General features: G+C 47.7%; 3 protein-coding genes across 6 annotated transcripts in view; 2 read left to right on the plus strand and 1 right to left on the minus strand.

The window, feature by feature from the left end:
* MYBPC2 (myosin binding protein C2) overlaps positions 1-4,126 on the plus strand; it is a 64,256-nt gene extending 60,130 nt beyond the window's left edge. Inside the window, exons 27-30 of the mRNA XM_033168999.1 lie at positions 335-471; positions 2,093-2,279; positions 3,447-3,491; positions 3,903-4,126. Of these exons, the coding sequence (XP_033024890.1) occupies positions 335-471; positions 2,093-2,279; positions 3,447-3,457 (335 nt within the window). The 3' untranslated portion in view covers positions 3,458-3,491; positions 3,903-4,126. The remainder of the gene's footprint in view (positions 1-334; positions 472-2,092; positions 2,280-3,446; positions 3,492-3,902) is intronic.
* A 193-nt stretch (positions 4,127-4,319) lies between these two features.
* Positions 4,320-22,036, minus strand: FAM71E1 (family with sequence similarity 71 member E1). 3 transcript variants are annotated; one of them, XM_033169003.1, is made up of 5 exons: positions 21,896-22,036; positions 9,362-9,504; positions 7,733-7,917; positions 5,543-5,786; positions 4,320-4,526 (listed from the first exon to the last, which is right to left on the minus strand). In XM_033169003.1, the coding sequence occupies exons 2-4, from the start codon at positions 9,443-9,445 to the stop codon at positions 5,543-5,545; spliced, it is 513 nt and encodes a 170-aa protein (XP_033024894.1). In that variant the 5' UTR covers positions 9,446-9,504; positions 21,896-22,036; the 3' UTR covers positions 4,320-4,526. The 3 variants fall into 3 exon arrangements, with proteins under 3 accessions (XP_033024894.1, XP_033024893.1, XP_033024895.1); XM_033169002.1 differs by having other exon boundaries at positions 4,320-4,529; XM_033169004.1 differs by lacking the exon at positions 21,896-22,036 and adding an exon at positions 11,711-11,780 and having other exon boundaries at positions 4,320-4,529.
* Positions 11,818-19,513, plus strand: EMC10 (ER membrane protein complex subunit 10). 2 transcript variants are annotated; one of them, XM_033169001.1, is made up of 8 exons: positions 11,818-11,970; positions 13,260-13,326; positions 15,392-15,504; positions 16,332-16,436; positions 17,421-17,602; positions 17,970-18,063; positions 18,259-18,348; positions 19,387-19,489. In XM_033169001.1, exons 1-7 carry the CDS (start codon positions 11,833-11,835, stop codon positions 18,340-18,342), a joined length of 783 nt encoding a protein of 260 aa, XP_033024892.1. In that variant the 5' UTR covers positions 11,818-11,832; the 3' UTR covers positions 18,343-18,348; positions 19,387-19,489. The 2 variants fall into 2 exon arrangements, with proteins under 2 accessions (XP_033024892.1, XP_033024891.1); XM_033169000.1 differs by lacking the exon at positions 18,259-18,348 and having other exon boundaries at positions 19,387-19,513.
* Positions 22,037-22,375: the final 339 nt, after the last annotated feature.

The following is a 22,375-nucleotide window of genomic DNA, read 5'->3' on the forward strand; positions in this document are numbered from 1 at the left end:
TTGTGGGGGAGGAAGGGAAAGGAGAATGTTAGCCGCTTTGAGACTCCTTCGGGTAGTGATAAAGCGCCAGCCAGCCCCTATGACGAGACGGCCCTGTCGACAGTCTCCCTCGAGAGGTTGTGGGCTCTCCTTCTAGCAGAGGCTGGATGGTCATCTGTCACAGATGCTTTAGTTGAGTTTCTCAGATGACCCTTGGGATCCCTTCCAACTCTCCAGTTCTTTGATTTACTCCCAGGTCCGTGCATATAGTAGGCCTTGCAGCCCAAATTTGCCCATGCCTAAGATCCGCTGATGGATTTGCTGTTTCCCTCCCCTCCCCACCCGTCCCTTTCAGGAATAATCTGTAAACAGCTAAACTACAAGGAACACGACTTCAGCCTTGCACCTGTGTTCCTGACGCCACTGGTGGACCGGACAGTCGTGGCTGGGTATACCACTGCCTTGAACTGTGCTGTGAGAGGATTTCCTAAAGTAAGTGCTGAGTGTGGAGGCGGAACGGGATGATGTCGAGTTGTTTGGAGTGGCTGTTATCAAAAGACTAGGAATGTGGCGCTGAGAGGGATGTGAGATAACTGGAGGAGGGAAAAGCATGAAGACAGGGGAAGTGAACAGTGGACTAACGATGGTACTTCCAAAATGTTAGGCTTAAAAAAAAAAAAAAGCGTTGCTACAAATAAGAGAAAAATAAAACCTTAGATTCAGTAAATTATAACCAGTATTGAAATTGAGGGTTTTTCTTAATAGCAACACACTCCAACGCCTCAATAATTGTCAGATACTGTGAATATGATTTTGAAGATGCTGCTAATTTACCATAAAGTAAACATGCCTGTGCTCCACCCCACCCCCGCCTCCAGCCATTCATTTTTTGTTCCTCATAAGGAGGATGACAAGGTACCACCAGAGATAATTAGTGTGTTGTGAGGGAGGTGATTAAGCCTTCTCTCAACTGCTAGGGCCAACCCCCACCCCTCCACCCCAATTCTGCTGGCATGTTTTAATTGATTTCTCCAAGAGTTCCTCCAGCGTGCCAGTCAGTATTTTGTGGGAGGAAATCTAGCGCATACAGGAACTTTGAGGTTTGCACAGTTAAAAGTGGATTAAAGTGCTGGGTTGCCCTGGAGCAACAAATCCGCTTTTTAAAAAGCCCAGGTTTTTTTGCAGTTTGGAAAAGCAATGCAGAAATGCAGTGAAAGGAATGAATGTTTAATAGGTAGACATGTGAACCCCCTGCAAGCAAATCAGAACGAGTGCTTAATGTCCTGTAACCACCCTGTAGACAAATCACAATGAATGCTCAATGAAACATGGGTCAGACCGCATCTGGAATACTGTGTCCAGGTCTGGGCACCACAATTTAAGGATATAGACAAGGTGGAATGTGTGCAGAGGAGGGCAACCAAGATGATAAAATGTCTGGAAACCAAGCCTCATGAGGAACGGTTGAGGAAGTTGGGTATGTTTAGCCTGGAAAAGAGGAGACTGAGAGGAGATACGATAGCCACCTTCAGATATCTTAAGGGCTGTCACCTGGAAGATACAGCAGGCTTGCTTTCTCCTGCTCTGGAGGGTAGGACTCAAACCCAATGGCTTCAAGATACAAGAAAGGAGATTCCAAGTAAACATCAGGAAGAACTTTCTGACAGTAAGAGCTGTTTTATGGTGGACATGACTCCCTTGGGAGGTTGTGGATTCTCCTTGGCGTTTTTTAAGAAGAGGTTGGTCTATCTACTACAAATGGGATGCATTGTCAAGCTGAAATATGAACTCTTTTCAGATTTTGAGCGCTGGAAAGACACCTGAAATCTGGCACACTTGGGTTTTGTTTTTGTTTTTTAAGCACACGGGTGACAAACCTTCATTTCCAGGGATAAAAGGTTTACATGGTTTTCAATTTCAATGATAATACATCAAACTGGATAGGTTGGGGATTTTTTTTGCACACATTTTTGGTTGCAACTGTTTTCCCTTTGAGCGTATGAGGTGGTACAATTCAATCCATGACAAGTGGTTTAGAATGGAGTGTGTGATGATCGGGATTCCTTTCCTCAGGATTCCTTTTAATCTCTTCTCGCTCTTTGTCTGTTCCCAGCCCAAAATAATCTGGATGAAGAACAAAATGGACATCAGCGGGGACCCAAAGTTCCTGCAGAAAAACAACCAGGGAGTGCTGACCCTCAACATCCGCAAGCCGAGCCCTTTTGACAGCGGCACTTACTCCTGCAAGGCTGTCAATGAACTGGGGGAGGCCATAGTGGATTGCAAGCTGGAAGTCAAAGGTGACTGCAACATGAAAGGGAAATGGGTTGTCGTTGCTCAAATTCCTTTAAGATTTGCTTTTTGCTGCCGACATTTTAAAAATAGCGACATACCCAGCCTAGGGATGGTGTGGCACAGAGGAGAGAATGGGAGAGCTTTAGTCCCAGGATCTGTTTAGTCCCAGGAACCTTGATTTGTGAAGGGAAGCTTTCTATCAGCCATTCCTTAAGCTCACTCCACACCCCTAAAATGGGTAGAAGTTACTGTTGTTATCTAGACTGCCAGGTTTAAACCTGACACAATTTCACTTGTACGCTTAGGGTGAGGGATATGTGTTCCTTCAGATCATAGCTGTCAACTTTCAGGTTTGAAAATAAGGGATCAGCAGTCTCACCTATCCCAGGGGACAGTCACATGTCAGTGCTGGGCGGAGCCAGAAGCAAAAGTGGGCGGAGCAGCAATGTAAACTCCAAGTGGGCTCGGGCTTGGAGCGGAGCAAGGAGGAGGGCAGCCAGCAAAGAGGAGGGCAGCCACATGTTCCGCGTGATGGAGCCCCATTGTCTTCTTGTCTGATCCCATCAAAACAGGACAGGAAGCAGCAGCTGCTCAAAGGCAGCCAGGCTCCGCCCACCAGCTAGCCCTATTGGCCGGCTGAGGGGCTTGGCGGCAACGGATAGGGGCTGATGCAGGGGGAGGAATACACGCCCCTGTAAGCACTGGAAACGGCTCCCACTTGCTTTGAGGGCTGAGGCATTTCTCTCCAAGTAGGCGAGGTCTTTCCACCCAGTCCCTGGCCAGCAGGGGAGGAGCTGCTTCCATTAAAAATGGGAAATTTAAGGGAAATAAAAAATAAGGGAGAGCAGCGGGAAACTGCTTGAAATAAGGGAGAATCCCGGGGAAAACGGGATACTTGACAGCACTGCTTCAGATGTTCCTGGGCTTTAGCTCCCATCATCCATGTCTGTTGGCTGATGGGAGTTGAAGTTCAACAGCCTCTACAGGAAGATGTTTGCTCAGAAGTGCAGAAAGGAGGACCCCATACTTATTTCCCACATGCATGCATAAGCGAATGGGATTGGTGGTGGAAGTGGAAAACACAATGCCTTCTCATTCACACAGAGTAAAAGTGTGCCCACCAAAACCCTTCCTTGATTCTCTTGTTCCTCTCCTCTCTTCTCCCTCCACAGCGCCACAGTAATCTTATTGCCACAACTGCCAAACACCTGGAAGAGGTGAGTAACACGGAACACACCATGCTGGGTGGAGAGGAACATGCAGTTATTTGGATTTCAAGGCAGAAAACGGAATTCCTTTATAAATCCGGAAACAACTGCAATTTGGAGGGTGGATGAAGCAGCAGCCTTTTGATGGGGGCTGTAGCAGGTCTGGGTCAGAGTTGCTGGGTGACTAGAATTTGGGTCGGGGTGGAGAGGGAGAGAGCTGTGTATGTTTCGTGTCGGACCTGGTTGGCGGGAACAGCCTCGTGGTCCGAAGCAAGACCGAATGTGCAGGAACTGTGCACAGAAGCTTTGCTTTGAAAATGGAGGGGGATTGCTTGAGTGTGTGTACCTGGATGAATCTGTTTGCCTTGCTCTACCCACTAGCCAATGGTGTTAATTCCTGCTCTGCTCTTTTCCACACAGCTTACGATCACCCCCCCTCCACGGTGTCCCTTCCCACCTCGTGCAGATGCTAAATGGGGAAGGGGATTGAGGCATGTTCACCTCCCCACCCCACTGAAGAAGCCACACATATCATGCTTGGATAGAAGGAAGCTACCACAGACCAGCTAACCCACCCCTGTATCTGTCCGTGTGCCTGTCTGGTCAGTTGTTGTGTCAATAAAGTGACCTTGATGGGATAACCTGTGTGTGTCTCTTGTCCCTCTGGTTTTCAGGGAGTTGTTTTGGAAAGGGGAGCAGTGACTAAAGTTGTTTGGCAGGGCACAGCTGCAGAAGGGGGATCCATAATTGAGTTTTGAGGCCGGTCTGAGGGGATGGAACGGCCAAAGATCAGCCGAGTAGACAGCATTTGTGTTCACTGGTTTTATTGTGTGTGTGTGTGAGGGGGGAAGAAACGGGGATGCGGTCTCCTCCTTGGGCGCATTGCGACGGCTTCACGTGAGGAGGAACGGTGTCCAAGGCCAGGCAGCCTGCCAGGGAGGGGGACCTTCTTCTGCATTAGTTTCGGGGGACAGATAAAAGAAATCCTTGGTTTCCCCAAGAGTCATTGTCTTCTTCCTCACCTGGAGAACACGCTTTCTTTTCCTCCTGATACAAAGCACAAAGGAAAACAGAGGAGGGGGGAGATGGAGATGTAGGAGGCAGACAAATGATAGCGAGCATCCTAAAATGCACTTGAGGAGTCAAAATTCCCCAGAAACTAACACTCCTAGGCCTGGCAATCCTTTGTTGACTGCCTGACCAAGGCCTATGGTTTGCTGGGCCTCAGAACTTGGAAGCTTTATCAACTGGTTCTCCAGAGTGGTCACAACCACACTGCAGCGATTCTAACACACTCTTCTGTCATGGCTTCCCCAAAGAGTCCTGGGAAGTGTAGTTTATCACCGTTTCCTAAGGGTGCTGGGAATTGTAACTGAAGGGTCTTCTAGTTACTCTCAGCATCCTTAACAAACAGCAGCTCCCAGGATTCCTTGGGGGAAGTGGTATAGGAGTGCTTTAAATGTCAGGTGCGGATGTGAACATAGCCACTCCCAGACCCTCCAAGTGCCCCCATTTTCCAGGGACAATCTCGGATTTACAGAAACGGTCCCAATTTCTGCAACATCCCACTTTTCTATAGGAACATCCCTATTTTCATTGGAGAAATGTTGGAGGATATGGAGCTACACGACCCTCCAAGCCAAGGCGATAACTATCCAACCTGTAGAAGACATCTGAAGGCATGGGGAAGGTTTTTTTTTAAAATGTTTAGTGTTTTATTATGTTTTATATATGTTGGAAGCTGCCCAGAGTACCAGTCAGATAAGTGGGGTATTATTATTATTATTATTATTATTATTATTATTATTATTATTATTAAATAGGATGCCTCCATTTCAGAGAAGTGTTGGAGGGTATGCACTCCCAGGTTTGTTGTTGGCAGTAGACTTTCTGCACACATGCCACCTTCTGCCCAAAGGAGCAGCCACTGCCCTCCTCTACTCTCTCCCCTGATGCACCATCATCCCCAGGAATCTGGATGCTTCCTCGTTATTTGGTGCACCTGGTGAATCAGGAGCCAGGGATCCGTCCGCTTCTTTGGGAAGCGAGCCAAGACTCACCTACTGTTGTCTGCTGGACCTCCGGTTCTGCTGGTTGTTCACCTGCTCATAACCGACTGGAGCGTCAGATTGGTGGAAGCGCAAGCGGTAGAGCAGTCGTACCCACTGCCCAAAGACATGCTCTTGTTTGAGGGGGTGTGCCAGAAGTTGCAGGTAAAAGGTGCGGCCGTTGGCCAGGCGGATTTTGAGCTGGTATCGCGTCTCGTCGTGGATGTAGATCCGGACAAACTTCAAGGGCAGAAGCCTGGCGGAGGAGATGGAAGTGTGCTCATCAGGAGAAGGTAGTAAAGGGTAAAGGACCCCTGGACGGCTAAGTCCAGTCAAAGGTGACTATGGGGTTGCGGCGCTCATCTCACTTTCAGGCCAAGGGTGCCGGTGTTTGTCCACAGACAGCTTTCTGGGTCATGTGGCCAGCAGGACTAAACCGCTTCTGGTGCAATGGAACACCCTGACAGAAACCAGAGCGCACAGAAACGCCGTGTACCTTCCCGCCACAGTGGTACCTATTTATCTACTTGCACTGGCATGCTTTCGAACTGCTAGGTTGGCAAGAGCTGGGACAGAACAACGGGAGCTCAGCCTGTCATGGGGATTCGAACCGCCAACCTTCCGATCAGCAAGCCCAAGAGGCTCAGTGGTTTAGACCACAGTGCCACCCGCGTCCCTACAGGAGAAGGTAGGGTGAGACACCTGCTCCCTAAGACCCTCCTATGGCACAAAAGGGCCACTGACATCAGTGTGACAGACTGGAGAATTACTTTGAGCATGTGCAGAGGGTCCTGACACATCATTGGAACCAGGCTCTGTCTATCTAAAGCAGTGATACCGTAGGAACTTGTGGTCCTCCAAATGTGGTTGGACTAAAACTCCCATCAGCCCCAGGCAGCATAGCCAATGACTATTTATTTTAGTTATTTATTTATTCGATTTATATACCACCCTTTATTAAAAGATCCCAGGGCAGTGTACCACATTAAGAACATATTTTATGGAGCATTATAATAACAACATAATACAGACCTTAATAACAGGCAGCATACAGTACTAATAAAATAGAATTTATTTATTTTTTACTTTTAAAAACTATTATTTATTTTTAATATTCCTTTTTTGCTATTACTCTTATTTTTTACTTTTTGTTTTGGTTGGGAGCTGTCTAGAGTGGCTGGGCCAACCCAATCAGATGGGTGGCATATAAAGAAAATTTATTATTATTATTATTATTACTACTACTACTACTACTACCGTTACTACTATTATTACAATAACAGACACCTGCCCCACATTTAACAGGCCATAGATTATTTAATGGCCAAAGGCCTGGGTAAAAAGGAATGCTTTTGCCTGGCAGGCGCCTAAAGACATGTAATGATGTCGCCAGGTGAGCCTCTCTGAGGACCGCATTCCACAGACAGGGAGCCACCACAGAAAAGGCCACCCTCTGAGCCTCTCGGAGAGTGGGGGGAACACAGATGACAAGCACAGGGTCTCTGGGGAGAGGCAGCTGTAAGTACTGAAGTCCTAAGCTGCGACTAGGTTATGCTGGGACTCATCAGGCAGGCCACAGGTTCCCCATTCCTGGTCTATGGTAAGTGGGTAAAGGTAAAGGGACTCCTGACCGTTAGGTCCAGTCGCAGACGACTCTGGGGTTGTGGCGCTCATCTCACTTTATTGGCCGAGGGAGCCGGCGTTTGTCCGCAGACAGCTTCCAGGTCGTGGCCAGCATGTCAAAACCGCTTCTGCCGAACCAGAGAAGTGCACGGAAACGCCGTTTACCTTCCCGCCGGAGCGGTACCTATTTATCTACTTGCACTGGTGTGTTTTCGAACTGCTAGGTTGGCAGCAGCAGGGACCGAGCAACGGGAGCTCACCCCGTCATTGCGGGGATTCGAACCGCCGACGTTCTGATCGGCAAGCCCTAGGCTCTGTGGTTTAACCCACAACGCCACCCGCGTCCCACTGGTAAGCAGGTAGGATTACATAATCTGGAAGCAAAACTTCCAGGCAGCCTTGAGACTCCAGACCTCCTACGCCACGATTTAAGGCGGCAACCCTAGGAACACAGGCTTGAAAACAGAACACACTGCCTTAAAAGCAAGACCCACTGGAACCTGTGGGGCTTACCTCCGAGTCGTAGGGATGCTGCAGGACTGGGCGGTAAGTGCTGAGGATGCTGAGAAAGGGACTTACCCAAAGAGCTGCAGCTCATCGTCGGGGCCTGGCGATGCTTCAGGATCGGGACACTCACACTGGAACTGCCCTGTTAAGCATGAGCCGGGTCGGGCCAGGAGCATGAGATCTGGCAGCTCCAGGCTTGGGCTGGTGGCAGCAATGCCCACAGTGACCCTGTTGGCTATGTCTCCTGTCTTGGTAACCTGGGAAGAGAGAGACTCCCTTTCTCATGCCTTCACAGCAACTGTCACTAAATAACATCTTGGGACGGCATTCACATCAGGACCATTAAAAGCAAGGAAAATACACACCTGGTCCTCCCAAACTTCAGGGAATTCCCCAAACACTTGGTACCAGCTAAAACAGGGGTGAGGAAACCCGGTGGTGCAATGTGTATGGGGAGCGGGGAGCATAGGGATGGTTGCCATGAGTGCAAAACTGTTAGGCTGGTGCAACATTTCTCTATGCGAACCAGGAAGTGACCTCTCTTGACAACAGAGTGGCTCCTCTTTTCTTATCTCTGCGGCTGCAATCTCCTGGGTGATGCAGACGCTTAAAAAAAATAAATTCTAAATTTTCCAAAAAATAAGGTAAAGGTAAATGACCCCTGGATGGTTAAGTCCAGTCAAAGGCGACTATAGGGTGAGCTCCAAAAACAGAAGACAATTAGTCAAACATTTTCAGATATACTTTCCCATGGTCATCGACTTCCCTTCCACCCTTCTGTGGCTTCCTCAAATTATCTATTACTGCTGCATATTATAATTATTACATACCTTCTTTTTCTCCATCTTATTCTCAGAGTAACTTTTTTTTAAAAACCACATGATGTATTTATGAATTTTATGTATTTATAATCCATCATTATAATCCGGAAGATCATAAAATACGTTGCGGAGAGGGAAAGTGCCATCACCCAGCCTGTATTGCAATCCTACACATACAGGTGAAACTCGAAAAATTAGAATATCGTGGGAAAGTCCATTTATGTAAGCAGTTGTTTTCATTAGCTACTGGAGTTTAATATATGAGATAAACTCATGACATGCAAAGCGAGATATGTCAAGCCTTTGCTTGTTATAATTGTGATGATTATGGCGTGCAGCTGATGGAAACCCCAAAGCTGAAATTGTTAAGTTGGGGTTCTCACCAGCTGTACGCCATAATCACCACAATTATAACAAATAAAGGCTTGACATATCTCGCTTTGCATGTCATGAGTCTATCTCATATATTAGTTTCACCTGTTCAGTTGAATCACTCAAAGAAATGAACCTTTCCACGATATTCTAATTTTTCGAGTTTCACCTGTATTTATGTAGATTGAATTGGTTGATGAACCAACTGCAACACATCTGACTAAGCTTGTTTTAGTCAAGTGGGCCTGCCAGGGTTATATCAGTGGTGTTTGCTGGGGTGGAAAATAGGGAGGCCAACAGAAAGTGGAACCAAGTAATTTGCTTTGTCCCCCCCCCCTGCTGAATTCTTCAAGGGCAGCCCTGAGAGCTGACAGCCTGGGCCACCAACTGCATTGGTTGTTAAGTATGAAGGCAGGCAGGTGGAAGTTGACTGATGGCAGACCTGGATTGCTTGGGGCAGTTTGCTCTAATGGGGAAGTCTCCACTGCAAGTCAAGTACCGAACTTACCTGCATGAAATTGCTTTCAAACAGGGGACAATCCTTCAGCATGCCATATTCCCCGGTAGCTAGGCACCTCTGCAGGTCTCCCATTCCAAAACTTGGGACATCCAGTGGGCACAAAAGCGGTCCGGGCTACTGCAGCCTAGAACCTGTTTGGAGAAGGAGGAGGACATGGGGGGAAAGTCTGAAAGTGCCAAGAAATCCTATTCTGGTTTTATTTTTAATGTTTAAAAGTACTATTACAAAAAAACCAGAGTCCTTTTGGTTGGGGATGATTCAGACGGAAATTCCCAGGTGTCAAAAAAGGTTATTTATGTATGCCACAACTTTGGCTCATGTTTTGTTAGCCCCAAAATGGAAAACGAGCGAGGTCCCAACTAAAGATGAATGGCAACTGAAACTGATGAAATATGCACAGCTTGCGGACCTAACATATAGAATAAGAGAACAAGAAGAACATACGTTTAAAGAAGAGTGGAAAATGTTTACTGAATATATTGGGGGGGGGGAATGGTGTACACTTGAAAACGTTAGCAGCATTAAGATAAATTCAACAGTGTAAATGAGTTTTGATGGATGTAATAATGGAATACTGAATGGTTTAGTTTGTGTAAAATATGCAGGGATTTATGTTATGCAGAATGAACCATGGAAAGAGAAGAAGGGATGTCATTGATATTTTAAGGTTGTTTCAATTAATATTCTAAAATGTGAAACAGAAAATTTAAAAAAAAAAGAAAAGAAAGAAAAGAAATCCTATTCTGGTCACAAAAGAAAAATGGGAAACAACAATGTCAGCTTTTCAACATTGCAATGTATCACCAGCCAAACATTGTGATACTGTGGTACCTCGGGTTACATACGCTTCAGGTTACATATGCTTCAGGTTACAGACTCTGCTAACCCAGAAATCACGCTTCAGGTTAAGAACTTTGCTTCAGGACAAGAACAGAGATCGTGCTCTGGAGGCGCTGCTGCAGAGGGAGGTCCCATTAGCTAAAGTGGTACCTCAGGTTAAGAACAGTTTCAGGTTAAGAACAGACCTCCGGAACGAATTAAGTACATAACCAGAGGTAAAAAGGTAAAGGGACCCCTGACCATTAGGTCCAGTCGTGTCCGACTCTGGGGTTGCGGCGCTCATCTCATGTTAATGGCTGAGGGAGTTGGCGTACATCTTCCGGGTCATGTGGCTAGCATGACGAAGCCGCTTCTGGCAAACCAGATCAGCACACGGAAACGCCGTTTACCTTCCCGCCGGAGCGGTCCCTATTTATCTACTTGCACTTTGACGTGCTTTTGAACTGCTAGGTGGGCAGGAGCTGGGACCGAGCAACTTGAGCGCACCCCGTTGCAGGGATTCGAACCGCTGACCTTCTGATCAGCAAGCCCTAGACTCTGTGGTTAACCCACAGCGCCACCTGGGTTCCCAGCAAGAGGTACCACTGTACATATACAAAGCAGATGGAGGAACAAGCTGCATCATCCCCGGTCCTCTGAGACGCCGGAGTGAAACTGCCTCAGCTCCCTTGGCAGGAGCAGTGGTAGTTTCGCCCTGGGGATTTGTGTGGCCAGGGCCATAGCTGTCAACCTTTGCCTTTTTTGTGGGAAATTCCCTTATTATAGCATTGGGAAACAGCATGGAGCGTTGACAGCTATGGCCAGGGCCGATGCAACTTATTCCTCTTTCCACATGTCGGGTGCTGGCAATGGAGGGAGTCAGGTGCAGGCAAGCCCCACCTGTGATATACTGTCCAGTGAAGGCATCATTTCACTCTGGCCCTCAAGCCGGTCCTGGGTGATATATCGATACATTGCCCAGGCCTAATGGTCAATAGCACTGGCTGAGAAATTAACATGTCAGGTCAGAGTGGCAAAGGGCAAACACAATTCCTATTCGTTTTATAACATATGGCAAATGTTTATTGAACACATACATTGTTCAGACTGCGGCAATATAATCCACCCGACACTCATGGGAAAATGTAGTGTGATCTTTTAGACCAATCAAATGAAACTTTATGACATAACATGGCAAAAGTCTTAACTTTATCAGGTCAAGTTATATGTTATATACTGTTGTTAACAACTGTTTTCTGAAAATGTATCTTCTGCAGCATGAAAAATAAATAAAAACAAATGTCCCCCCCTTAATTTTTTGGGGGGGAGTCCCCAAGAGAGTGGGGCCCTAAACTATAGCTTGTTTAGCTTGTAAATCCGGCACTGGCTTCAAGTCAATAGGATCGCAGCCTAACTAGTGCACATTTATTGGCAGGCGAGCCTCCCGCCTTTTTTTTTGAACCGTGCAGCGATCAGGGGAGGAGGTCTTGCCCCTGCGCACGCACGCGCGAGCCAAACCTTCGGCGGCCTCCGATTGGCTCGTTTCGCCTCGCCGAGACGCCTCGGTTAACCCACGCCTGCTCCTCCGCCCATAGTGCCTTGCGGCCCGCTCCGTCACGTGACAGGGGAAAAAGGGAGCAATGGCTGCCGTGGGGGCCGCTGGAAGGCCCTCTCGCCGCTCTCTCCCGCTTTTCCTCGCCCTCCTCCTCCTGCTGTCGTCGCCGTTCATCGCCCGGGCCGCCGGAGCCGGGAGCTGCCGGGGGGAGTCGGGCTTCAGAGTGAGTCGCCTGAGGGGGCGAGGGGCGGTTAATTAATATGCAATGAGGGCCGAGCGGGGATTGGCTGCCGGGAGACCGGCTGATTAGTATTCAAGAGCTTCTGCCGGGTCAGAGGAGAAGCCTGCTTAGTCCTGCTTTTGGCTTCGTACGGTGGCCGGCCCGGGGCTCCAGAGAAGCCCCATGGACAGGACACGGGCAGCGGCCCTCTCAGAGTTGCATACGCTCCACGTACATTTCCCCTGCACGCACCCCAAAGAATCCTGGGAACTTTAGTTTTCTTAACTTACAGCACCCTTAAACTACAGTTCTCATTGTAAAGCATGGGGTGCTTTACATGTATAGTGTATACACAGACTGATCCTGGAGGTAGCATAGATCCATAATGACTAGTAGCCTTATCTTCCATGAATTTGTCTAGCCCTGCCCCACGTTTTGATCTGTGCCAGGTTGTGACTCTTGCAGTGTCTTGTGGCAGTGAGTTCCAGAGGTTTTAGCTTTCTTCTTTCTGAGGAAATACATTGTTTTGCCCATCCTGAAACTCCTAGCGTTCAGCTTTGTCGGAAGGCTTGAGAAACTTGTGTGTCTGATTCAAGTGCTCTGAGAGAGGGAAAACAGCCTCTCTTGTCCACTTTCTCCTCTTCAGACCTAATGAGCTCCTGATTAGAAATGAGGCAACTGCTCCAGCATGAGTTCCACAGGGTGTGGTTGGCATCACCAAGTTGAGACAGGTGAATTTCCAGTGACTTGAACTGGCTGGTGTGGGGCTACAGAATAATAAGGTGTTTTTCTTTGCACTTAGCACAAGTGTTACCTAATAAAGCCTGTGCCATACTTCCTGCATGACACTTCAAACGGGTGGAAAACCTGTTGCATACACACTATAACGCCTCAAGTGGCATTTTATGCATCTGAAGTGAGCTCCAGTCTAAAAAAGTTTATGTTACAATGAATCAGTTAGTCTTTACATGTCATAAGTCTACTTTTTCTGGCATTGCCCATTGTTTTCACCCAAAATGAAAGTATCAGTATTTTGTAATCAGTGTATGCCACCAAATCTATGAGAGTCTGTTCCCAAGCAAAACATGCTGCGTATACTGGCAGAGAGAAGCTCTGTTGTATTTGCTTCATGGCAATCAACAGCGTGCTCTTTAAGAAAATAGCTGCCAGGCCTGTTAAATACCGTAGTTACACATGTGGGATATGGGAAAGAACAGGGGCACAGCAGAGGATGGGGATAGAAGCCGAAAGAATATCGGAATCAGTCTATGATCTGCCTTTCTTCCTTCCAGCCAGGTGAGGCCCGTGATGCTGAGGCCTGTGGACTGAACCTGCAGCTGGAGCATTCATTTGAGTTGGGTGAGTCGATGGGGTAGGGATGGACCCAAGGGTTTGTGAAGCCTGATTAGGCAACATACCCAGGGTGAGTGAAGGTTCATGGCATCAGGCTCATCCACAACCTGCGCATGCTCAGCTGAATGTCTATATTGTATAATCATAGAATTGTAGAGTTGGAGGGGACCCCAAGGGTCATCTAGCCCAACCCCCTGCAATGCAGGAATCTCAACTGAAGCATCCATGACAGATGGCCATCCAGCGCCCTCCCATCAGGAGTTAGAGAGATAAACAACTACCTGTCATTTAGAAAATACCTGAAGGCAGCCCTGTTTAGGGAAGTTTTTAATTTGTGACTCTGTACTGTATTTTGGTATTTGTTGGAGGCCGCCCAGAGTGGCTGGGGAGACCCGGCCAGATGGGCGGGGTATAAATAATAAATTATTATTATTATTATTATAACTTCTGCTTAAAAACCTCTGATGAAGGAGAGTCTACAGCCTCCTGAGAGTCCGTTCCATGTGTTCATAAATGTGTTCATAAATGCGGGGATTTTTCATTTGTGTGCAGTTGTATGTATGTGACTCACCTTGGATATTTTGTGATAATGGGGGCTTGGCATTGCATAATTATGAGATTCCTCGTCTGGTGGCCCTACTGGGTTCAGGAAGGGTGCATTTTGTTTGTTAATGTGGGTTTTCAGGAGAATTTCCCTAATTTGCATGAGGTAATATTCATCGGGGAATTTTCAGTTTACTTTGATATCCCAGAAAATGATTTGATTTAGTATGCTTATTTTACTTGTAAACATAGCTAAAAGTTTTGAAACTGCCAGGCTTGCCTGATGTATTTGCAGTTGGCATCAGTTCACTAATACTAATGAACTTATGAAACAGGGGGGGGGGGGGATCTATGAAAAAATGAAGCACCCCACATCACTGTTGTTGTTAATGTTGCTGTTGCTGCTGCTCTTGCTGTTGTGCCCCTCCCAGATACAAGTTTGGATTTTATCTCCTGCCAGAGGCGATGTGGGGTGTAAGTCACCCCTAATGTTGTATGTGAAGCAGAAGGGGAAGAGATAACTTTGTAGATGGATTTTGCCCTGGGAATGACAAGTGAGACTTGAGAAGGCCTTCTCCTTCAGAATGTGGGCTCTAGTCCATGAAAGCATAAATCATAACTTTCCTCCTCCGTGCACTCTTGCAAAACCCTGGCCCTTGTCCATTCCATTTCCCCCAGCAGCACTGTCACTGGAAAGCACTGTAAGTTTTCCAGACTAGCTGAGAGGAGGGGAAGCCCTGTCCCCTCTATTCTGTTCCCAGTTCCTGGGAAAGGTGAAGTGAAGCACCCCTGCCCTCAATTGGGGCAACTGCTGCATTGAAGGAAGGATTAAAAAAGAGTCCTTCTGTAGCTGTCCAGCACATTCACGTGTCTACTTTCGCCCAAGAATTTTTGACTACATTTGTCTTCCAAAAAATAGAAGTTCCTTAAAAATACGTATTTTAAAACCCACCAAGCAATTTCTTGTTTCAGTCTTCAACAGTGCCTATGTAAACTCTTCTGTGCACACCTGTTCTCTTTTTGTGCTACACTGGGGTCTAGATGAAGAAGAAGAAGGGTTTGGATTTGATATCCCACTTTATCACTACCCGAAGGAGTCTCAAAGCGGCTAACATTCTCCTTTCCCTTCCTCCCCCACAACAAACACTCTGTGAAGTGAGTGGGGCTGAGAGACTTCAAAGAAGTGTTACTAGCCCAAGGTCACCCAGCAGCTGCATGTGGAGGAGCAGAGACGCAAACCCGGTTCCCCAGATTACAAGTCTACTGCTCTTAACCACTACACCACACTGGCTCTCATTTTTGTGTTGGTAGGGCTTGGCTTGATTGTTGTACGTGCTCGTGAGTAAAGGGACAGAGATGTGTCGCACCAGTGGATTTCTGGTGGGAGGTCTAGCTGGAACTAAGACTCTTGGGATCTCCAGATTTGGGCCTTGCTGGTCAGGAGGTATACATAGAAAGAGGCATTGGATTCATCCTACCGGAGTTTGACCATGATCCAGGGCCCTATGGGATTTTCTTTCTCTTGCAGATGACAGCATCCGGTTCAAAAAGCGGGGCACCCTCTTGTGGAGTGTGGGCCCTGACTCCAGCCTCTCACTAAGCCAGAAACAGTTGTCTGAGGAAGAGCGCAACAAACTCAGGGTGAGTGTGGGGGGAAGAGGAGAAGCCTTGCCTTCACCAGGAGAAGCAGTCTCAGTTAGCTAAGGGGCACTTTGAAAGAGGGCGACTTTCTTCTCGTGAAGGTGAGTCATGGATGGAAGGGGGACTTTGGTGATGCTGCACTTGGAGTATGTGCTGTGTGCCATACATCTGCCAGCTACCAGCAGGATAGTGTGTGTTGTCTTCTTTGACGATCGCTTGTAGCCAAGTAAGATTGTCTTCCATGAACACGGTTTTAACAGTGTGTCCGTAAGTGACTGTGGAGGCCAGTTCTGGATACACACATCCTTCCACAGTGGGGACATAGGTTTCCGGGCGGGGGTTGATCACAGTGAGGGTTTGCCAAGTGTGCCTTCCTCTTAGCGTGTTTCTCCCTTTCGTCCTGAGTTTGAGCATCTTCAAAGCCCGTGACACCTTTGGTAAAGGCTGTTTTCCAATTGGAGCACTCGCAGGCCAGTGTTTCCCAGTTGTTGAAGTTTGTGCTACATTTTTTTATGGTGACTGTGCCTCTGAAACAGAATTGTAGCATCCTAAGGATCATTTTTTTAAAGGAGCAAATTTCTACCTCTCCTGATAGAAGTTTGTAAACACTTCACCTTTCCGCTATTTTCTTCTGTATGTTTTTAAAGGTTCCAGATTACTATCTGAAAGCAAAATAAGCCATGCAAAAGTAATCAAATGTATTCCAGTACCATTGAGTTTTCATTGTGCAGCCTTGGATATGGTTCCTTTAGCTGGGGTGGGATTTGGTGGAGTTGGGCGCATTGTGCCTCCTTTCTACTTATGTGTCTCTTCTCCACAAACCCCAGGAAGTGGCAACAGAGGGTGGGTTGTACCGCGTGCGGATCCCACGACGGCCCCTGGGCAGCATGGAGGAGGCTGGAATTGAATACGTCACTTCTTTCATCCGAGCGGTGAGTCCCATTCATGGGGAACCCTGGGCAGGGGTCCTACATTTCTGCATCTGGAGAAGCTGAATTCTGCCCAGCATCTTGGACCGTCATGACCTCTTTGCCAGAACACCTGCAAATGGGTGGATTTCTTGCTCCCATATATACCTGCCTGGACTTTACAGTCATGTAGAGGTGGCTTTTTAGCAGCACTGTAGGCAATATGTGAGAGGGCATTCTCAATATTGACACTCAATTGTGGAGTCCCCTCCCTTCACAGATTGCACCGGCACAAACCCTGATGGGCCTTCAGTGCCAGGCAAGAAAACAGTTTCACTCAGGCCTTTGGCCACACTGGATGTGGAGTTGCGTAGCCTGCCCCTCTTTGCCCCATTGAATTATTGTATGTGATGATGAGTTTATTGTTTTACAGGTTTTCTGTACTTGTTTTCATTGTGTACTGCGTGTTTACATTTTACACTGTATCCCGCCTTGGAATTGTTTTAATGAAGAGCAGTCTGAAAACTTGCTAAATAAGTATCTAGCCTAGGCACATGACCGCTTTGAAAGTGGTTGAGGGTACATGTATCATTTTGGGGTTTGAGAGGAGGAGAGCCAGAAATGTGGGGAAACATTGGCTTGGTTCCTTAGTTAGAAACTTGTCTATGATGCTTCCTAAAGACGCTAGGGGGCTATTAGGCTCCGGAAGAAAGGAACTCCTCCCTTGTTAGCACAGCTACCAAGAACCCAATTCCTACATGCACTTGGGGTTTGATCATTATTATCCTCTAATCTTAAGAAACAGGCAGAACGTAGGAAGACAGTGGTCAAGTTCAAAATGAGTCTGTCTCTGGACAGAGCATTGCCTGTTGTGGGCTCCATTTACTCACCACCGGTGTTTTTTTTTAGCTGAGCCGAGGAAGGCCAGCTTGCGTCCCATTGCTTGTTCGCGTTGGAGAAAAGGGTAAGATGGTCAACAACTTCTGTCTGTCTTCCCCTTCCTTGCAGTGCTCCATGGTGGAGTCTCATCTGTCAGACAGGCTGACTGTTCACACGGATGTCGCTGGCAACATCATTGGCCTCTCCATTGTCACCATGCCCAGTTCCTGCCATGGGGCTGAGGTGGAAGATGTGGACCTGGAGCTCTTCAATACAACAGTCCTCCTCCAGCAGCCCATACCAGCAGCTGTGTGAGTTTCTTGTGTGCAGTTAGGCAGGGCTGGCAGCAGGGGTTCTGGTAGGCCGCGAAGTAGGTAACGAATGCATGGAACTCACTGCCACAAGATGTGGTGGTGGCAGACACTTGCTTAGATACCTTGTGTAAATGAGGGGAGGAACTGCAGAACATTGCTTAGTGTATTATTAATATTATTACTTGGTCCATGGAGAAAATTGTATTGAAATGTGTTGGGCATATCACATGTTGTAATAATATTCCATTTATTTTTAGCAGCAGCATGAGGATTTGCAGCTCCCTCCTCTCCCTCTCTCTCTCCCTCTCTCCTGGCTTTGACTTCTTCTTTTTTGCCACTGACGGCATTTTGCTTTCTTCCCCAGCCCAGAGACGGCAGCGTTTATTGAACGCATGGAACAAGAGCAGGCTCAGAAAGCCAAGAATCCACAGGAGCAGAAATCTTTCTTTGCCAAATACGTAAGTGGGGGTGGGGAAGAGCAGCTGCCCAACTCCCCCCTTCTCTTCCTCTCCCCTCCATACAAAAATACAGAATAAGCTAAGGAGTCCGACTGCTGGCTTGACTCTGAATCTGGTCAAACCACTGCTCTTGGGTGAGGGTGGAGGGCGATCCCTGCTCCCCACTCTGATATCTGTTCTCCCCAATCCCTGCAGTGGCATTTAATTCTGGGCGGGGCAGTGCTTCTCCTAGCAACCAGCTCTGCAACGGCCCCTCGGGAGCCAGGACGTCAGCCCTGAGCAAAAGTAAAGCCACACTCAGCTCATCTTGCTTCCATCTTCCTTCTGTACCACCTTTAAAACTTTTCGGTGCTCCCCTTTCTCCTTCCCTCCCACACCCCCGCCAATATCTCCCTGAAAGGACACCGTCCCCCCACCAAAAAAGCGCCTTTCCTGTAAGCCTCTTTCTGTCTCACAACCTCTGTATCACAGATGAGAAAGTTTGGGCTCTCCGGATGAAGGACTCCAACCCCTGTCAGCCCCAGGCAGTATGGTCAGGGGTGATGGGAGTTACAGGATGTTATAGGGAGTAGCATCTGGAGGGCCCTGGGTTTCCCACCCCACTGCTATCTATCAAGGTGGAGGGTGCTTAAGGTAGATAGATGCATCTTCCCCCATTCATCACCTGTGGATCGATCAACTCAGTGGGCTGATGTTCCATTTTCTAGTCCCTGGTACTGTACATTCCAAGAAAAGCCAAAGCCTTCAAAAGCTTGTTGCCGCATTTTGTTTTGATTTCATTTACCTACTACTTGCCCTGCTTGAGTCAAGAAACTCACCGCCTCTGCCCCTGGTTGGATAGCTAACTCTTTGTGAAAAGAAAGCCAGGCTCATTTTATGGAAACAGGAGTCTAGCCCTTCCTCTGTGTCCTTTTCGTCCTGCCAGGCTCTTGCTCCCTTGCACCCCAGCAAAGCATGGCAGAATCAAAATTCCCTTTTCTGGTGGAAGGTCCTTCCTTCTTCATGGGCACAACCCCCTTTCCACTGGCTGACACGGGAACTTAACCATTTTTAATCCCTGGTGGTGGGAATCTTGTGATTTGGAAAAAGGGACAGTGTCTGTGTGCCGTTGGGGAAGGAGGGATACATAACACGGAATAGCGTTTTGGTTTTCAAGTGAACTCCCTTCCGGAGGCAAAGTGGCTGATGGGGGTGGGTCAGATCTTGAAGGTGGTGGGGGCACTTGTTGCCATTGCCCAGGAGGAGAATTCTGGGAAGGGGCAGGTGCATTGCACAGGAGGGAGAACTTCTTTTCAGCTGTAACCTTTTCTCTTTCTCCCACAGTGGATGTACATCATCCCCATTGTCCTGTTCCTCATGATGTCTGGAGCACCTGATGCAGGGGGACAAGGAGGGGGCAATGGAGGCAGTGCCGGGGGAGGGGGGCGGTGATGCGAACCTGCCTTTCCTACGTTGCAGGAAGGAACCGTGTAAATAAATATTATTGGAGGAAAATGGCATCTCTCCTAGTTTTGATTTGTGGGGGAGCAGAGCCAGGATCGATCGTGAAATAAGTGCTGCTGGAGTTTGAGAGGAAATGCCAGCTTTCCCTCCTCTCAATCCAGGTAGATTTGCTCCCAAGTAACCACACTACTGTGTCCCTGGGCACCCTAATATTTATGTCCGAGTGACTCAAAATTTTGCCTTCAGGATTCAGAACAGGAAATGATTATATGATCGAGCCCTGCAGTTGAAACTGTCCACAATTCTAGACTGTTGTATCCCTAAAAACATAAGGACTAGGAGCTTGCTGGAGTAAAAAAAAAAAAAAAAAAAAGATTGAAGAAGATACTTTGCAGGATGCCTTTGTTACTACCGGTAGCAGAGGAGATGAGGCTGAATACAGTACTACAGAGAAGAGATGTATAGGTGGAATCAATAAGTTACAGCTGGCTCTCCTGATAATACTGAAGACAAAAGGAACAACCGACAGCATGCTCAAAATAACCCAGTTACCAGGTGCCACAGCTCTATCTATGGAACCAAGTGTGTTTTTGCCAATTCCCGTCCTGACAAGGAAAGAGATGGATTCAAGCCATGCGCTTCTGTGCATTTTCTAGAGCAAGGATTCTCAAACTTTCCATGCAGACCCGTCTTGAGACGTCTAAAGATTACTGGGGCTGTCGGCCACAAACTGGTGGTGCGGGGCACAGCCCGTCTCACAAAATGGAGACAGGTGGAGGCAGAGTTGGGCATAAACTGGCAACAACCAGCATCATGCTGGTATCTAATCCATTGAATTTGCTATAGATTATTTGCCATAGTGGTTTCCTTGTGGCAAGGAGTTTCATAATTCAGCTTTTCTCAAGTCAAGCAAAGGCATTTGCTCTGGGAGTTCTGTGATGCAGCTTCCACATTTTAGGCAGAATTTGCTCACCCAAGGGCTCTAATTAGAGAAGCGTAGTCTTTTGCTATTTCCCTCTTTCTATGTGCCTCTCAAAGTAATTTTTAGCCATCACCTGTAGTTTCTGCTTTCACTTCCTAAGAAAACAACCACCTTGCCCATTTCTTTCATCCATCCTCTCTGGTCCTTTTACATTCACTTCCTCCTATGGCAGCCCCTGTAATCCTCTTCCCTTTCTTTTCCCGGTTTAGTGGTGGGTATTAATTATTTTATCAATAATACCTTTCTATCTCACTATTGAATTTCCTTTAACACTTCCGGCCCTTTCTCCTGAGAAGGGGGGCACCTCCCTGCCTCCGAACCTCTCTCTGCCGGCTACCTTTGCTCAGTATGTAAGGAGTGACTCTTGCTGGCATTAGTTCAACCAAAAGGCACTGGCAGGGCTAGAGAGCAGGGCAGGCAAGGAATAAGTACTGGGCAGGCTGTGCCACTGAGGCCCACTGGTGTATCCCAGTTGGAAAAACTGTCCTAGAGGTTGTCGGGGGCAGAGATGGGAACTGCTCTCGCTGGACTTAAATCCCAGTTGAATCTCGGATGCCGTTTGTTGCAGGCAAGGGCAGGAAGTGTCCAGCAGAAGTGTCAGTAGTTTCTTTTCAAAAAGTGGCTCTGGGAGTTTTACCTTCCCACCCATGTGAATGGGCTCAATTCTACCATGGGGCTTGTGCCGCTGAGCCTGGCTTTGGCAAGTGGCTGGTGCGAAACACTTCATTCGCTTTGGCAGCAGGATCAACCTTTGCTGGTTAAACCGGCCTCTGTAAGAAGGCAGCCTGTCTCTTTATGAGCATGGGAACAAATCAGCTATGCAATGTTGCCCTCGCCCTTTAACTTCCCAGGCTGGCCTATAAGGTCAATAACCCATTCCTAATAGGCTGTTGCCCAACCCTGCATCAAACACTTAGCAGGCAGAACATTCAGCTAGATGGATGGAACATCTTGGAAAAACTTGCAGACTTGATGTCTGGCTTTGAGTGGAGCTGGTGTGCTTGTTTAATCAGCAACTTTGTCTCCTCCTTCATTGAGTCATGCTAGATTTTGTGGGTGGAATGTGAAGTGCTACTTTCTTGGAACACTTTGAATGCCCCGGTCCCTTATGTGAAGAATGTGCATCCACAAAAAGGTGAAGAGCTATGGGCCAAGATAGTAGTAACCACTTCCCTGAAGCTACAACCAACTAAGGCAAGACAGAGAGCAGGGCCTTTCTGCACCATTGCCAGATAGTTCCAAATATTCCAGGTTAGTTGCCTTGTGGTAGTTAAGAGGGGGAGGATGTAACAGGCAAGAGAGACATACAGTAAGTCCCTGTTGCTTGTTGAACAAAACGAGCCACTCCCAGTTCTTGGCAACTACCATGAACCATCTATGAGCATCAACCGAAAGTGTCCTGCCTACCTGTTACGACCTAGAACCCAGAACGCATGGATCCCCCGTTGTGGTGGTCCTGGCCGGTGTTCTTCCATGCTGCGTCCCTCACGATTGTGGGTCACTCTTGTGGCCCAGCTGGGCTTCCTGTAGCTTCCTGTCCCTGTGTTGCCGCAGCAACAACAAAGGAACAGAACTCCGGAGTGGGGAGGAGTTCTAGAATGTGTGGCTTCCGGGGGTGGGTGGGTGTGGCCTGATTGTGGAGCTTGAACCCAGAACTCTTGCAAGCAGGAGGATCATGTGATTGAATGTGGAACTGGTGGGGATGAGAGCTTGGAGCTGTGTGCAGGAGAGTCCGTGAAACAGATTGGGCTAGAGAGTTAGGAGTCAAGCAAAGGCCCCATGTCTCTTTTAATATGGTGAGTAGGCTATGAGCCTCCACACAGCTAGTATCTTACCCCAACAGTCTGCCTGGAATAAACTGACGGGCTGCACTTTTGCTTATTTTGT

This window comes from Lacerta agilis, chromosome 14, assembly GCF_009819535.1.
Source record: "Lacerta agilis isolate rLacAgi1 chromosome 14, rLacAgi1.pri, whole genome shotgun sequence".
In the NCBI taxonomy this organism is placed as follows: Eukaryota; Metazoa; Chordata; class Lepidosauria; order Squamata; family Lacertidae; genus Lacerta; species Lacerta agilis.

Bases quoted from the DNA above. Each gene is read 5' to 3' on its own strand.
- EMC10 (XM_033169000.1), top strand. From the start codon at position 11,833: ATGGCTGCCGTGGGGGCCGCTGGAAGGCCCTCTCGCCGCTCTCTCCCG. The intron at 16,437-17,420 runs GTGAGTCCCATT...CCTTCCTTGCAG, and splicing joins TCACTTCTTTCATCCGAGCG to TGCTCCATGGTGGAGTCTCA. The intron at 18,064-19,386 runs GTAAGTGGGGGT...TTTCTCCCACAG, and splicing joins AATCTTTCTTTGCCAAATAC to TGGATGTACATCATCCCCAT.
- FAM71E1 (XM_033169003.1), bottom strand. From the start codon at position 9,445: ATGGGAGACCTGCAGAGGTGCCTAGCTACCGGGGAATATGGCATGCTG. The intron at 7,918-9,361 runs GTAAGTTCGGTA...CTCTCTTCCCAG, and splicing joins TTGAAAGCAATTTCATGCAG to GTTACCAAGACAGGAGACAT. The intron at 5,787-7,732 runs GTAAGTCCCTTT...CTCCTCCGCCAG, and splicing joins GATGAGCTGCAGCTCTTTGG to GCTTCTGCCCTTGAAGTTTG.